Below are 13,652 nucleotides of genomic sequence, written 5' to 3'. Positions count from 1 at the left end.
TTCCTAACTCAAAATAGTCCTTTAAATGTTTATTTATGTTAAAGCATAAAATCTAACTAAGGGCAAAATAGTCAATTCATTTGGAACGGTATGAATCAATTATCCTAAAGAGGCTTAGGGGCAAAATGGTTATTTTGCCTATGGATAAGCATTGAAAAAGTCAAGGATGAGTAGGCTTCTTTGCATTAATGGCATTAATTAAGTAATAATTATGTCTAGTGTGAAATGACCAAATGCCTTATATGAAGAATTAAGGACTTATGAGTTATACAATTAAAATATTGGGCCAATTGCATAATTTTGGAAAATAAATGAAATATTTCCTATAAATGAGATGAAATTCGTTCAAGCCAAAGGAGAGAGCCTTTCTTCAACATTTCTTCCATTTTCTCTCAAATCTTCCATGAAACAAGCTTTCTTTCTCTGATTTTCAAGGAGTTTTGCATAATTTTTCAAGGAGAACAAGATAGGAGCCTTGGATCTTCAATTAGAAGGGTTTAAGGTAAGGATTAAAAACTTTAGTTTTGATGTGATTTGAAGATTTGAAGTAGATGTTGAGGTATAATGTTATATATGTAGGATTAAGGTCTAAGAAGATCAAAGGCAAAGAATTTGTTGGAGGAAGTCTTTAAGGTAAGGAAGAACCCCCCATGACTTTAGGGTTTATGCTAGGGTTTGTAGATTTTTATGAAACCTTAAATTAAAGCTTTAAGGCATAGAATTAGTTGATGGCAAGTGTAGTTGAACTCATTTACTCTACTTATGCCTTGAATTTATTATACATGAAGCTATTACTATTTATGTTTTATGAGTTGTGATGTTGATTGAAGAAAATGAAGTGTGGATACTGATTGTGGCAAAAATTGTAGTTGGAGGCCACATGGTATTGAATGGTTGCTATTAGAAGTGTTGATGTGTTGTTTGCATTACTTACAATTTTATAGCAATAATGGATGATTATGAGAATGGATTTTACACTTCCTTTAAGATGTTAAAGACTATTAGGAAGGTTTATTTGATCCATAAGTTAACCTATTGGTTAATGTTAATAGGAATTGATGTGGCATAGTTAATATGAAAATTCGGATTTAGTGAGCTTGGAGGTTTTGTTAACCCTGCTTCTGTATTTCGACCATAACTTGATTTATAAAAATTGAAATGAGGTGATGCTTGAAGCATTAGAAAGCTAAGACACAGACCTATAACGTTTATGTTTAAGCCAAGAGCCAATTCGTTTGAGAAAAGGATGAAAATGGCCTGAAGTATAAACTGGTTATTAAAGTTTAAGATTTAACATAATCAATTCTTATGATTATGAATTGATTATAATGTTATTGTAATTATGCCATGTACTAATGTTTACCCATTAGTTAGATGATCTTTGAAAGATATATATGATCATGATGTCAATACATGATTAATGTTATGAAATGGCATGAGATGCAATATAATACATGTTTTAGATGACGTATGTGAGCAAGAGGTAATGTAAAGTGATTGATAATCCATAGAAATTAAAAGTATTAAGCTCACCAAAATATGTATTTACATGCCATAAGTGTTAGAGATGCAAATAGACATGATAGATATGCTATAGACATGATGGAAAACGCGTAAGCATATCCTCGTTCCCGTTGGGGAAAATGAATATATGCTTTAGATGCTAAATAACGCGTAGCACGCCTCCCGATGATATGAGCTCTAGATGAAATTTGAGGCTAGATGATATGAAGTGCTTAAGATGCTAAGAAAGGTCGGATCGGCTAGACGTTAAGTTTCATATGCATTAGTTGCATTACTGAGTTATGATGTTATTTCATCATGAGATGATTTATACTCATGTAGATGATTCTAGATGTTATGTCATGATATTGATGTGTGTACTATGTTTATACTTATTTGTATGTGTACACATTGATGTTTTATAGCCATGGAAAATGATGAACATATGAATAGTAAAAAAGGGAAGCATCCCTAGATGTAAAAGAAAGTGATGTGTTAATAATATGTTTAATAAAGATCAAATATGTACATTCAGAATGAAACAGATCATTCCTTACTGAGCGATTAGCGCTCATCCTTTCATTGTTGATTGCTTTGCAGGTAGACTAGAAGCAAGGGATCTAGAGACAGCGGGACTACACGTAGGGAGATGATTTATTATCATCTCGATGTTTTTATCTTGATATAAATAATGTAAATGATAAATTTTGTGAAATACTCTTGGAAGCTTCCACCTATAAATATGTTTTGATGTGTATTTTTCTTAAAGTTTGTAAATTATAAGTTTAGATCCTGCGTGATATTTTATTTTCATGTTTTGGTATTATTATTATTATCCTTATACAGATTTTTCTAAATACAACTCGTTCTCCAACATGCATCCTCGGGATTCTCATGAGGGATATCAGAGGATACCTGATTGGAGGGGGGTTTTACATTGGTATCAAGGCAAGTTTTTTTTACTTTAAAAAGGGTGTTTTAAGATGTTTTCTATTTGGAGTCAGGCATTATGAGAGTTGATGACAGTATCCCTCATGTAAAGTTCCGCTGCTCAAGTTGTCCGATCGGTGTAAGTATGTTTACCTAATTTATGTAAGGATGTATTAGATGATATAACGTTATATGTGTGATTGTGATAGGGAATAAATTAGAAAACCAGGAGACAGTCCAGGTCGCAGTGATGCTTCAAATGCACAAGATGTTCCAACTGCACCTGAAGCTCCTAACCCAGCAGTTGCTACTTCAAGCACTCCGGGTTTAGATGTTGCAACATTGGAGCGTATGATCCAAGAGGGTTTAATAGAGCTTTAAGGAAACCCGCCGGAAAGTACAAGTGCTCCGTTGCAAACATGACAACCAATGTGGTACCAAGTTAAGCAGCAAGGACGAGTACTCTAGAAGCAATGTTGCCCCAAAGCAGATTGAACCAATTTAGGCCTCAAGTAAACATCAGCCTCCAGAATTTAGTGCACTAATGATCCAGTAAGCCGAATAATGGATCAAGTTGGTGGAGAAAGCTACTGCTCTATTTCCTATGACATCAAGAAAGATCCGGTATGCTACGTACCTGTTAAGAGGAGATGCTATGACATGGTGGGACTTATGGAGCAGACCAAGATACCACCACTCCACTTGGTTAGGGTTCAAGGAATTGTTTGAGGAGCAGTACCGACAGCAGACATGATATCCTCAAAACTACAAGAGTTTATTAGTCTGCAACAGGAAATGACGTCAAAGAGTATTCAATCAGTTCAACTCCTTGGCTAAGTTTGCACCCACACGGTCAGTACACCACAGACCCGATTGGAGAGATTTGTGGGGGGACTTCATCCCACTATTGCAAGAGATGTTTCGGGTTATCAACCCTCCCAAACATATAGTGAAGCACTCACTAGAGCCATTAGAGCAGAGGTGTACTTACGGAAGGAGACCAAATTACTCTTTCCCCAAGGCAAGTAGTCCTCTCCAGCTTGGCCAATCCATTAGTGCAGAACAAGTTGTTGGCAAAGACGATAAGGGTAAAGGCAAGAAAGGAGTCTTACCTAAAGCCAACAGGAAGGACATGAAGAAAAAGGGCCAACAAAGGAAAGGTGAGGTCATTACTAAGAAATGTCGGAGAAGACACCAGAGTGAATGTCTAGTGGGGACCAATGTTGTTTCAGGTGTCGCCAGCCAGGTCATATTGCTAGAGATTGTCCCATTGGTTCTGCACTTCAATACCTGCAGTTGGAGGCACGACAACCAGGGTATATAATGTGGCCCAGATGCAGGCAGAGCCAACCCTTCAGCATTCTGGTCAGTTATTATCCATGATACTCCCTGTATGCCTTGATTGATTCTGGTGCTACTCATTCATTCATCTCCTATGGTAGATTAAAAGATTAGGGTTAATGCCTATTAAATAGACCAAGCCATTAAGATTGAATTGCCTGATGGTGAGGGTGTAGTGACCAATGAAGTTTTAATGGGGGAGTTAGTGACTATTAAGGCCGATATGATGGCAGATTTGATTGTCTTCAATATGCCAGACTTTGACATCATTCTTGGGATGGACTTTCTTAGTAGATATGGAGCAGAGTAGACTGTCGTAGGAAAAAGTCAAGTTAATCTAGACTATCGGATAACTTCATTTTTTGAGAAGGGCACCCAACTAGCATGATGATTAGCAGCAAAAGCTGGAAAGATGTTGAAAAAGGGGTGTTCTGGGTACATTGCACATGTGGTAAATAAAGGAGAGAGTTCAGCCCAAGTGTACATGAGGTACCTGTGGTAAATGAATTTATTGACGTGTTTCCAGATGATTGCCAGGTTTACCTCTAGAGAGGGAAGTGGAGTTTAGTATAGAATTAGCCCCGGTATAGCACCCATTTCTAGGCTCCTTATCACATGGCCCCAGCTGAGCTCCAAGAATTGAAGAAGCAGTTACAAGAGTTGTTGACAAGGGCTTTATCAAGCCGAGTCATTCCCCATGGGGTGCTCCAATTCTATTTGTGAAAAAAAGGATGGGTCTATAAGGATGCTATGATTATACGTGAACTAAATAAAGTAACCATAAAGAATAAGTACCCATTGCCCAGGATAGATGATTTGTTTGACCTTAAAAGGTGCCTTAGTGTTTTCAAATTGATCTAAGGTTAGGATACCATCAGGTTAGAGTGGCTAAGGAAGATATACCGAAAACGGCTTCCGAACAAGGTATGGCATTATGAATTTGTTGTGATGCCATTCGGATTGACTAATGCACCGCAATTTTTATGGACTTATGAACGAGTTTTCATGATGTCCTTGACAAGTTCATAGTGGTGTTTATTGATGATATCCTAGTTTATTCCAAGACTTATAAGAACATGCCGAACATTTGAGATTTGTATTACAAAGTTGCGAGAGAAATAGCTATATGCCAATTTTCAAAATGTGAGTTTTGGTTGGATCGGGTTACCTTTTTGGGTCATGTGATCTCTAAAGACGTGATCATGGATCCTAGTCAAGTAGAAGCGGTGCTCGAGTGGTAGAGGCCAAAGACAGTGAAAGAGGTTAGAGTTTTCTGGCTTAGCAGGGTACTATAGGAAGTTCGTGAGGCTTTGCAAAGATAGCCAGACCACTACAGCTCTCACCAAGAAAGAGTACCATTTGAATGGACTGAGGCATGCGAGCAAAGCTTTCAGGAGTTGAAGAAAGATTAACTACAGCTCCAATTCTTACATTGCCAGAAGAAGGCATTGATTATGATATTTACGTTGATGCCTCCCACAATGGTTTGGGAGTAGTACTGATGCAGCAAGGGAAATTCATTGCTTATGCCTCTAGACAATTGAAAGACTATGAGAGCAGATATCCTACCCATGACTTGGAATTAGCAGCAGTGGTTTTTGCTTTGAAGATATGGCGACACTACTTGTATGGAGTAAATACAACATATACACTGACCATAAGAGTTTGAAGTATTTCTTCACTCAAAAGAGTTGAATAGACAGAGGAGATGGTTAGAATTGGTGACAGACTATGACTGTGACATCGAATCATCCAGGGAAAGCTAATACAGTAGCAGATGCCCTTAGCAGAAAAGTCTCTTTATCTCAAATCACTGTACAGGGACAATTACAGCAGAGATCCTCTAAGAAGGAATTGAAATTGTGATCAAAGGAGGATTGCCCAAATGGAGATCAAACCCACTTTGGTGGAGATCAAGATGAAACAGGGTAAAGATGATACCTGCAGATATCTGCCAACGAATAATAAGGGTACAGAGAACGAATTTAAAATAGTCAATGGGGCACTGATGTTTAGAGATAGAATATGTGTACCTCAAGATGATGAACTAAGGAATAAAATCCTTAGTGAGGCACACAATACACTTTATACAGCCCACCCTGGGAGTGTAAAAATGTATCAAGATGTGAAGAAAAGTTATTGGTGGTCAGGTATGAAAAACGACATTGCCGATTATGTTGCCAGATGTTTAACATGTCAACAAGTAAAGGCAGAGCATCAGAGACCATCAGGATTACTCCAACCCTTAGAGATTCCTAAATGGAAATGGGAGGATATCTCAATGGACTTCATTGTGGGACTTCCTAAAGTTCAGCAAGGATATAATGCAATCTGGGTGGTGGTTGATAGATTGACCAAGACAGCTCATTTTCTACCTATGACGGATAAGATAGATGCATTTCGATTGGGGCAATTATATGTCAAAGAGATTGTGAGATTACATGGAGTACCCAAGGCGATCGTATCAGACAGAGATACCAGGTTCATATCAGCTTTCTGGGTTTTTTAAAAGATCTTATGTTATGTGAGAGAATTTTATTGGATCTAAAGAACGCTGAAATGTTGTGTCTGCTATGGATTGAAGGCTACCGAAATGGGTCTTCTTATATAGTTAGAAGGCTAGAAATAGTCCATTTAATGCTGCTACCCTTATGTAGGGACTTAAGGGATAAAAAGCCATCTGGTATGAAGATAACTATAGCAATTTAGGCAGTTGGTCAATTCCGCCACTTGTTTTTATAATTTGACACATCAGGTGGAGCCTTGCACCCAACAATCTCATGTTCTTCCTGCTGGGCGGTTTGATGGCATGGTGGTCCAAATCTGCTGGTGTAAGTGGCTCAAAATCACAGTCTTTATCAAGCACAGAATGCAGATATAATGGTCAATCTGGTAACAAGAAGATGCATATGACTATCTTATAAGCTTAAAACCAATTTTGTCTTGGTGATTTAGTTGCACGAGACAGTGGGACAAACCATGTGTGAGCTGCCTAAATAGAAGAATCACGGGGCTAAGACTGCCTTATTTCTATTTTTCTTCCAATCCATTTCGGTTGCATTTTCCTTGTTCCCCAGATGATATGCAACATCCTATCATTGTACATTATTTCAGGATCAAAGTTGGATACATGGCAATTGAGAGCACTTTTCAGAAACTATATATAGCTGCCAGAATCTGTGTACCTCTTTGGTTATATTTGTACAGAATATCTGTTACTTCCCTCCCTACGTTTTGATTCCCAATCAAATCAGTTTGCTATCGACAACGAATAAGAATATAATTTTGACACTTATACAATTTATAAAAGATGAAATGAGTAACGAAATTGAATAAGAGAACAAATTCAAAGGTCACGTTTTAATCTGTTTTGGACGTTAGGAAACAAAATTCACGAGATGTAATCAAGTCCTGTTGAAGACTGAAGAGATGGGATAAGTCTTGCACTTTAGGGAACTTGAAGATTCAAAGACAGAATTGAAGTCTCAACTTTTATAACTCTCCCACTAAAAATTACAAATTCAGTTTCATACTTAATTTTATAAGATAATTGTAACAGGAATTTTTTCATAACTATATTTGGTTTACCCTCGAAAGAAATCCAGAAAAGCAAGAACTTTTTTGAGGTTTTCTTCATTTAATGTATCAACTATATGTCAATTTACTGACACCATTGTATAACTGAAAAACTAGTAACTATGATTTACATTAGAAGTTGCAAATTAATGATTGTTGATTACTTTGGTTTTGATGGAGATTTGAAGATGGCAAACATGTAGCTAAGGACATAAGCAACGCCTTGTCTACATCTTTTGCTGCATTCCTTAAAATCAAAGAGATTGCACACTCCATGAAAACTGCATCACATGGCAACGTGATTGGTCCATTGACTGGCAGTCTAAACTCATCTTCTGCCATCGTAAAAAGCTCTATAATGATGTTGTTTTTAAGGAAATTCAAAGGAATCACAAAGCATTTTTGATCATTTGTGTATACAACAACATGACCCTTCTCAGTCATTGAACATGTTCTGCAACTTTCTGCTTCAATAACCCCAGAGGTGCTCGGCGACGAGACTCTTTTTTGCTTGGTTGCAGCCAGTTTCTGCCACTTCTTGGCCAATTCGACTAGCTTCTTTGGACTAATCATCTTGTTTTTGTGAGAGAAATGTATTGCATCTCAAGAACACTGGAAAGTTGTGATTGCTATGGATGGAAGGTTGCTGGAAATGGATTTTTTATATTGTAACAATGTAGAGATAGTCCATTCATTGTTGTTACCCTTCTGTAGGGACTTAAGGGAGGCAAACCATTTAAGATCAGTAGGGGTATTTAGGCAATTGGCCAACTTAATCAGTTGTGTTTATTATCTTATACATAGGGTGGAGTCTTTCATATTCGTGCTGCCTGGAGGTTTGATGACATGCTGGTTCAGGGCTACTAGAGCTGGTGGCTCAGAATCCCAGACATCAAAATGTATCCTTCTCAATTAAAAGCTATAAAATGTAGCATAATTTGCCTTCCCCTGTTGGCCTCCCCATGGTAATGAAAATTATTCAATAACCGCTATGTGAATTTTAATGAAAATTCCAACAATGATCATCAGATAGGAAACTTCAACTTTTTTGTTCACATGGTCACATGGTCACATCCCTCTCGCATCGGTGTTTTGTACTTTAAAGAAAAAAAAAAATTATATTCTTTTGTAATTTTGTGAGTTTCAAGACAACTCCATCAGTGTCGAATGGCTTGGTTTTTATATAGATGATTCGATAGGATATTTTGAAGCTATCTTTGCCCGTATTATTTTATTAAAAAAAAAAAAAACAGGATTATTCAACAAAAGGGGTTTTGATCTTAACCTATTAGGAGACATTTGGTTGGAGGTTGTGTCATCTTATATTACTTGATTATCATGTTTGGTTATCAAGTAATATAAAATTTTAATAATCTTTCAATACCAATAGTAGTTAATATCAGTAATATTGGAGGTAATCTGATAACTTTAAGTTTCTTAGGTATTGTAAGATTACCAAGGTAATCTTATTTTTGTTATAATTTTACCATTTATTAATAAAATTTTAGGACAATAGTACCATTGTTTTTAAATTAATTTACATGAATCTGGCATTTACCATTTCACTCCACTTAATTAACTTTTTAGACAAAATTTCTCTTAAATTCAAAATAAATTGCAACCCATCTAAGCCACCACCCCCACCCACTTGTCGCCAACCAAACCACCGCCATCTGTCACCGGAAGTTGCCGGAAGTCACCTGGAGTCGTTGTGAGTAGCCTACCGTCATCGGGAGGCTCCCATATGGCCGTTTCTAGCCATATTAATGGCCGAAAACACCCCTATCGGAGTAGATCTAGCCATTAACGGCCAAATCCATGGCTTTTATCGACCATATCAAGGTGAGATATGACCATTAATGGCTAAATCTATTCCAGCTAGAATAGATCTTACCATTAACAGATGGATCTGGTCGAAAATAACCATAATAGATCTGGCCATTTTCGGCCAGATCTACTCCGATATAGGTGTTTTTGGCCATCAATATGGCTAGAAACAGTCATATTAGAGCCTCCTGGTGACGGTGGGCTACTCACGATGACTCCCGACGACTCTTGGCGACTTCTGACGGTGGATGACGATGGCAGGCAGTGGCTCGGGGTGGTGGGGTGATTTAGTTATAAATTAAAGTTTTATATAAGCGGGGATGTTTTAGCTAAATCTGAAATGTTGGGGGTTAAAAAAATATTATATTAATATTTTAAAAATGGCAATTCAGTAATTTAAATAATATACCCACCAATTATTCCTCTCAATGGAATATATTAATATAACATACCCATCAAATCCAACATTCCATGAACCAGACGCACCATTGAGGTTTAACCAAATAAGAGCATCTCCAAATGACTCTTTATATGACTCAAACTCCTTATTATAAAGAGTATTTCTATAAAAACAAGAGTCCATCTAACTCTTTATCCTTTAAATATAAATTAAAGAGTGAGTTTGACTCTTTACATTTAGAAAGTCAAATTTCACTCTTTACATTTAGAAAGTCAAATTTCACTCTCCATCATAATTTTAATTAATAAGTTTTTATGCATTTTATTTATTAATTGTTTTTTCTATTAAGTCTCTTTCTTGAAAATAAAGAGCATCTTCATTAAACGTTAAGAGTTGATTGAATTTAAATAAATTTTTTTTTTTTATATTTAAAATTAATAAAGATATTTTTTTATTTATATGAAAAATCTCTTTAAAATAGGGGAAACGACTTACACCTACCAAGGTTTGGCGAAACGACGATTGGTACCCAAAAGGTTTCAAAACGACAAACAGATACCTTTCGTTAGTGAAAAGACTAGAATGCCCTTTGAGAAATATTAGTCAATTTTTTTAATTACTTTTAGACCTCTTAAGTTTATTAATTCCATCAAATACCCCCAGAAAAAAATTTAAAAATTAACAAAGACACCCCTACCCACCCATACTTGCCAGATTCTGGCGGCCACCGCCAGTGGTAGTTGGAATCTGTCACAATGGTCTACGCTACCATCGGAAATGGCTTGTAATTCACCGATCTGACCTTTTTCGGCTAGATCTATGGCTAGATCTGGCCGTCGACGGTTGCAACACTTCATCTTTGGCCGTCAGCGACGGCCAAAGATGTGGCCGTCGTTGTCTGTCAACGATGGCCAAGATTTGGCTGTCATTGACAATCAACGACAGCCATTTCTTTGGCCATCAGTTTCAAGCCAGATCTGGCCTTTTCACGTCAGATCTGGCCTTTTTCAACCCGATCCATGGTGGATCTGGCTAGAAAATGCTAGATCGGTGAATTATCAGCCATTTTTGGTGGACTGTTGTGACAGATTCCGGCCACCACCGACGGTGGCCGTCGGAATCTGGCAAGTATGGGTAGGTGGGGGTATTTTTGTTAATTTTTAAACTTTTTTCTAGGAGTATTTGATGGAATCAATAAACTTAAGGGGTTTAAAAGTAATTAAAAAAATAGACTAATATTTCTCAAATGACATTCTAGTCTTTTCACTAACGAAAGGTACTTGTTTATCATTTTAAAACTTTTTGGGTATCAATCATTGTTTCGCCAAACCTTCGGTAGGTATAAGTCGTTGGGCTTTAAAATAAGAGTATTCTCTAACAAATTTAACAATGTTACTTTATCCCCCCTCCTCTTACTTCATAGAAGCCACCTCAGCTATCACACTATCTGTCTGCCACGTCATTCAAGCGCCCATAATTTGAAAAAAAAAAAAAAAAAAAATTTAAACATCAAATTTCGAATTTCAAAAATTTCAAGCCCAAAATTTCACATATCAGCGTAAACTAATATCAAATCCTTTTCCCCCAGAATTTCAAAACCCTAAAATTCGAAATCTCTCCTTCTCCAGAATCATTTGAAGCCTAAAATTTTTCTAAACCCAATTTCAATTTTGTAAAAACCTAGCCCCCACCTATCCTTTGTTGAATGATAAACTGACAGGAAAAATGAAAACTTCTTGTTAGATTTTTGCTGTGAGAGAGAAGTTGTAAATGGTATAGAAGCAGAAATATCAACTATAATTTTAATCCCACCCAAGTAGCAAAAACGATTCTCTCTTCACTCTTTCAGCTCTGAATGGTGGACAAGCCAAGAAAAGTTATGGTGTAGTACGGTGATGTTGCCTCGTTTCGAACACTCATCACATAGCCATGTGCACCCTTTTGCATCTAAAGCTTCCTGCGGCTTTTCTTGGTTCATTTGTGGTTCAAAGTTTCAATCTTTTTTATCAGTCTCATTTTGAAGACTGGTCTCTTATGGCCAACCCAGAAGCTCACGAGACTGATCATAGAAGGAGGAAGGTTTTTGAGTTGAAAATGGAGTTACAGAGACTTTTTAAGACTATTCTTGATGAAGATGATTATGGCATGCAAGTAACTGATGAGGTCTTGAGGGTCTTGTCTTGTTTGAAAGAGTTTCAGTTGAAGAAATCTCATTCTATTAGTGCTGATTGCTTGGATGTTCCAGAAGTGTTCAGGTGTCCTATTTCTGGAGAGATTGTGGCTGACCCTGTTGTTTTGGCTAATGGCCAGGTTAGTTATTGCTCCAACTTAATTTTGGTTGTTAATATCAGGGTATGTTTATTTTTTATTTTTGTTGAACTTTGTGTGGGTTAGTGGTGATGGGGTTGTTAAGTGTCCAATACTTTTGGAATATGATTCAAAAATTACAGTTGCCAGTTCAATGGTTATTGATGGTTATAATTTATCTATGCTGTGGGTCACTGGTTCAATGCTTGACATGTAAAAGGAGTTTTGAGGGGAATGAATTACAGTTACCACAAAACTGGGAGCAAGAACAATCGAACGAGGAGAAGGGGACACACGGCATTGCGGACCAGGAGGGGGCAGCAGGAAATCTTATTTAGAGCAAAAGGAGAAAAAGGAGTTTTGAGGATTGTTTGAATCTCCTTGAAAATTGTTTGCCATTTTGGCCTTCATGTGAGATTTCTTATTATCTTATTGACTCTGTTTTGCTTTGTGGTAGATTCTTAAGATTATAGTAGCTTCAATACTTCTGTTTCTGTTGGCATTGTTTTGGTGATTTTCCTTTTCAAATTTCAGATTTACATTTTGGTTTTCCCTTTATGTGTTTATTTGATTCCCCTAAAATTAATGGAGCTTGATTTCATCGAACCAAAGTTCATTAATTATCTTATGGTTGAAATAGGAAGTTCCTAGTTTGCTTCAAATTCATCTATCAGTATCACTGTGTCATGAAGTTCTTGTTATTTCATTTTCTGTACACATTTCATTTTGGCCTTGATATTCACATGTGATTATGTCGTTCCACTTTGCCTTGGAAATCTTAAATAGTATCCACCATAATTTGGAAGTGGTTTGCAATTTTTTCAGTCTTGAAATCTGTTTCTTCCTATTCCAGAATTTTTTTGCTGGTTGGAAGATATAGGTTCTTTGTTTTCTTAACATTGATCAATTCGAGATAAAAATTTAGGACTAACATGTGTAAAAGCATTTGTTTGACTAATGATTATCCATTTTTTTAAAAATATTTCTTGCAACTTAGTTTGCATAATTGCAGGAAATCCCACCAAAGTTTGTGATGAAGATGAAGTTCGGGGATGAGCTGACTAATATTGCTACACTAACAGTCCCTAACGCTCGAGTTTGGCAAGTTTGAGTGGTAAAAGAAAAGACAGAAAAGAGTGCCGGTGAATATCAGATTGGTCGAGTCGTGGGAGTGTGATAAAAGGAGGTTGGAATAATTTTTAACAATTTGGAGGAAGGAGACATTTGTGTCTTTGAGATGATGAGAGACGACGACTTTTATCTGAAAGTTTCAATACATAAAAATTAATCCATAATGAAATTTATTAGCATGCATCCTTGATATTTGACTTGTGATTTGTTATTGGAGTAACGACATGTTCCCACCCTAGGTTTAACGAAAGCCCAAATTAGTACCCTTGGTTCTATTTATTCCAAATCTCCACCCTTAAACTAACAGATAAATAAAAATTAGAGTAAATGACATGCTATTACCAAACTACCCCTCCCATCTTCTTCATCTTCCCCTTCTTCTCTTCCATCGCTTCTCTCTCACCCTCAACCATAGCCACACTCTTTTTGTCCCTCCTGAAACCCGAAAGTCAATAGCACCACCACCCCCACCATCTGATTGTTTTCATAGTTAGGTTTGTTTGGGATTTCTAGGGTTGATTGGTTGATTTTCGGAGTGTTTGTGTTTGTCGTTCGGCGGCAATGGCATGGTGGTGGTGGCAATGGGAGTGGGATGCAACCCAATGATCTCAATCGGGATCTCTGGCCAACAGTGGTG

The 13,652-nt window shown here is 37.0% G+C and overlaps 2 protein-coding genes across 6 annotated transcripts; one reads left to right on the top strand and one right to left on the bottom strand.

The window, feature by feature from the left end:
* Positions 1-7,482: 7,482 nt before the first annotated feature.
* LOC116144360 (auxin-responsive protein SAUR68-like) lies at positions 7,483-7,923 on the bottom strand. The gene has a single exon (XM_031429813.1). It carries the CDS (start codon positions 7,921-7,923, stop codon positions 7,483-7,485), a length of 441 nt encoding a protein of 146 aa, XP_031285673.1.
* Positions 7,924-11,139: 3,216 nt separating this feature from the next.
* Positions 11,140-13,146, top strand: LOC116144230 (U-box domain-containing protein 9-like). Of its 5 annotated transcripts, none has more exons than XR_004130237.1 (3): positions 11,140-11,887; positions 12,130-12,295; positions 12,897-13,146. XR_004130237.1 is itself a non-coding variant. In XM_031429688.1 (2 exons), the coding sequence occupies exons 1-2, from the start codon at positions 11,507-11,509 to the stop codon at positions 12,993-12,995; spliced, it is 480 nt and encodes a 159-aa protein (XP_031285548.1). In that variant the 5' UTR covers positions 11,140-11,506; the 3' UTR covers positions 12,996-13,146. The 5 variants fall into 5 exon arrangements, 3 of the variants coding, with proteins under 3 accessions (XP_031285548.1, XP_031285556.1, XP_031285570.1); XR_004130236.1 differs by having other exon boundaries at positions 12,882-13,146; XM_031429688.1 differs by lacking the exon at positions 12,130-12,295.
* The last annotated feature ends 506 nt before the right edge of the window (positions 13,147-13,652 follow it).

The sequence above is a fragment of the Pistacia vera genome, unplaced genomic scaffold, assembly GCF_008641045.1.
Source record: "Pistacia vera cultivar Batoury unplaced genomic scaffold, PisVer_v2 Contig114, whole genome shotgun sequence".
Lineage (NCBI taxonomy): Eukaryota > Viridiplantae > Streptophyta > Magnoliopsida > Sapindales > Anacardiaceae > Pistacia > Pistacia vera.
Note: the sequence above shows the minus strand (reverse complement) of the source record. Positions and strands in the feature narration are given on the sequence as shown.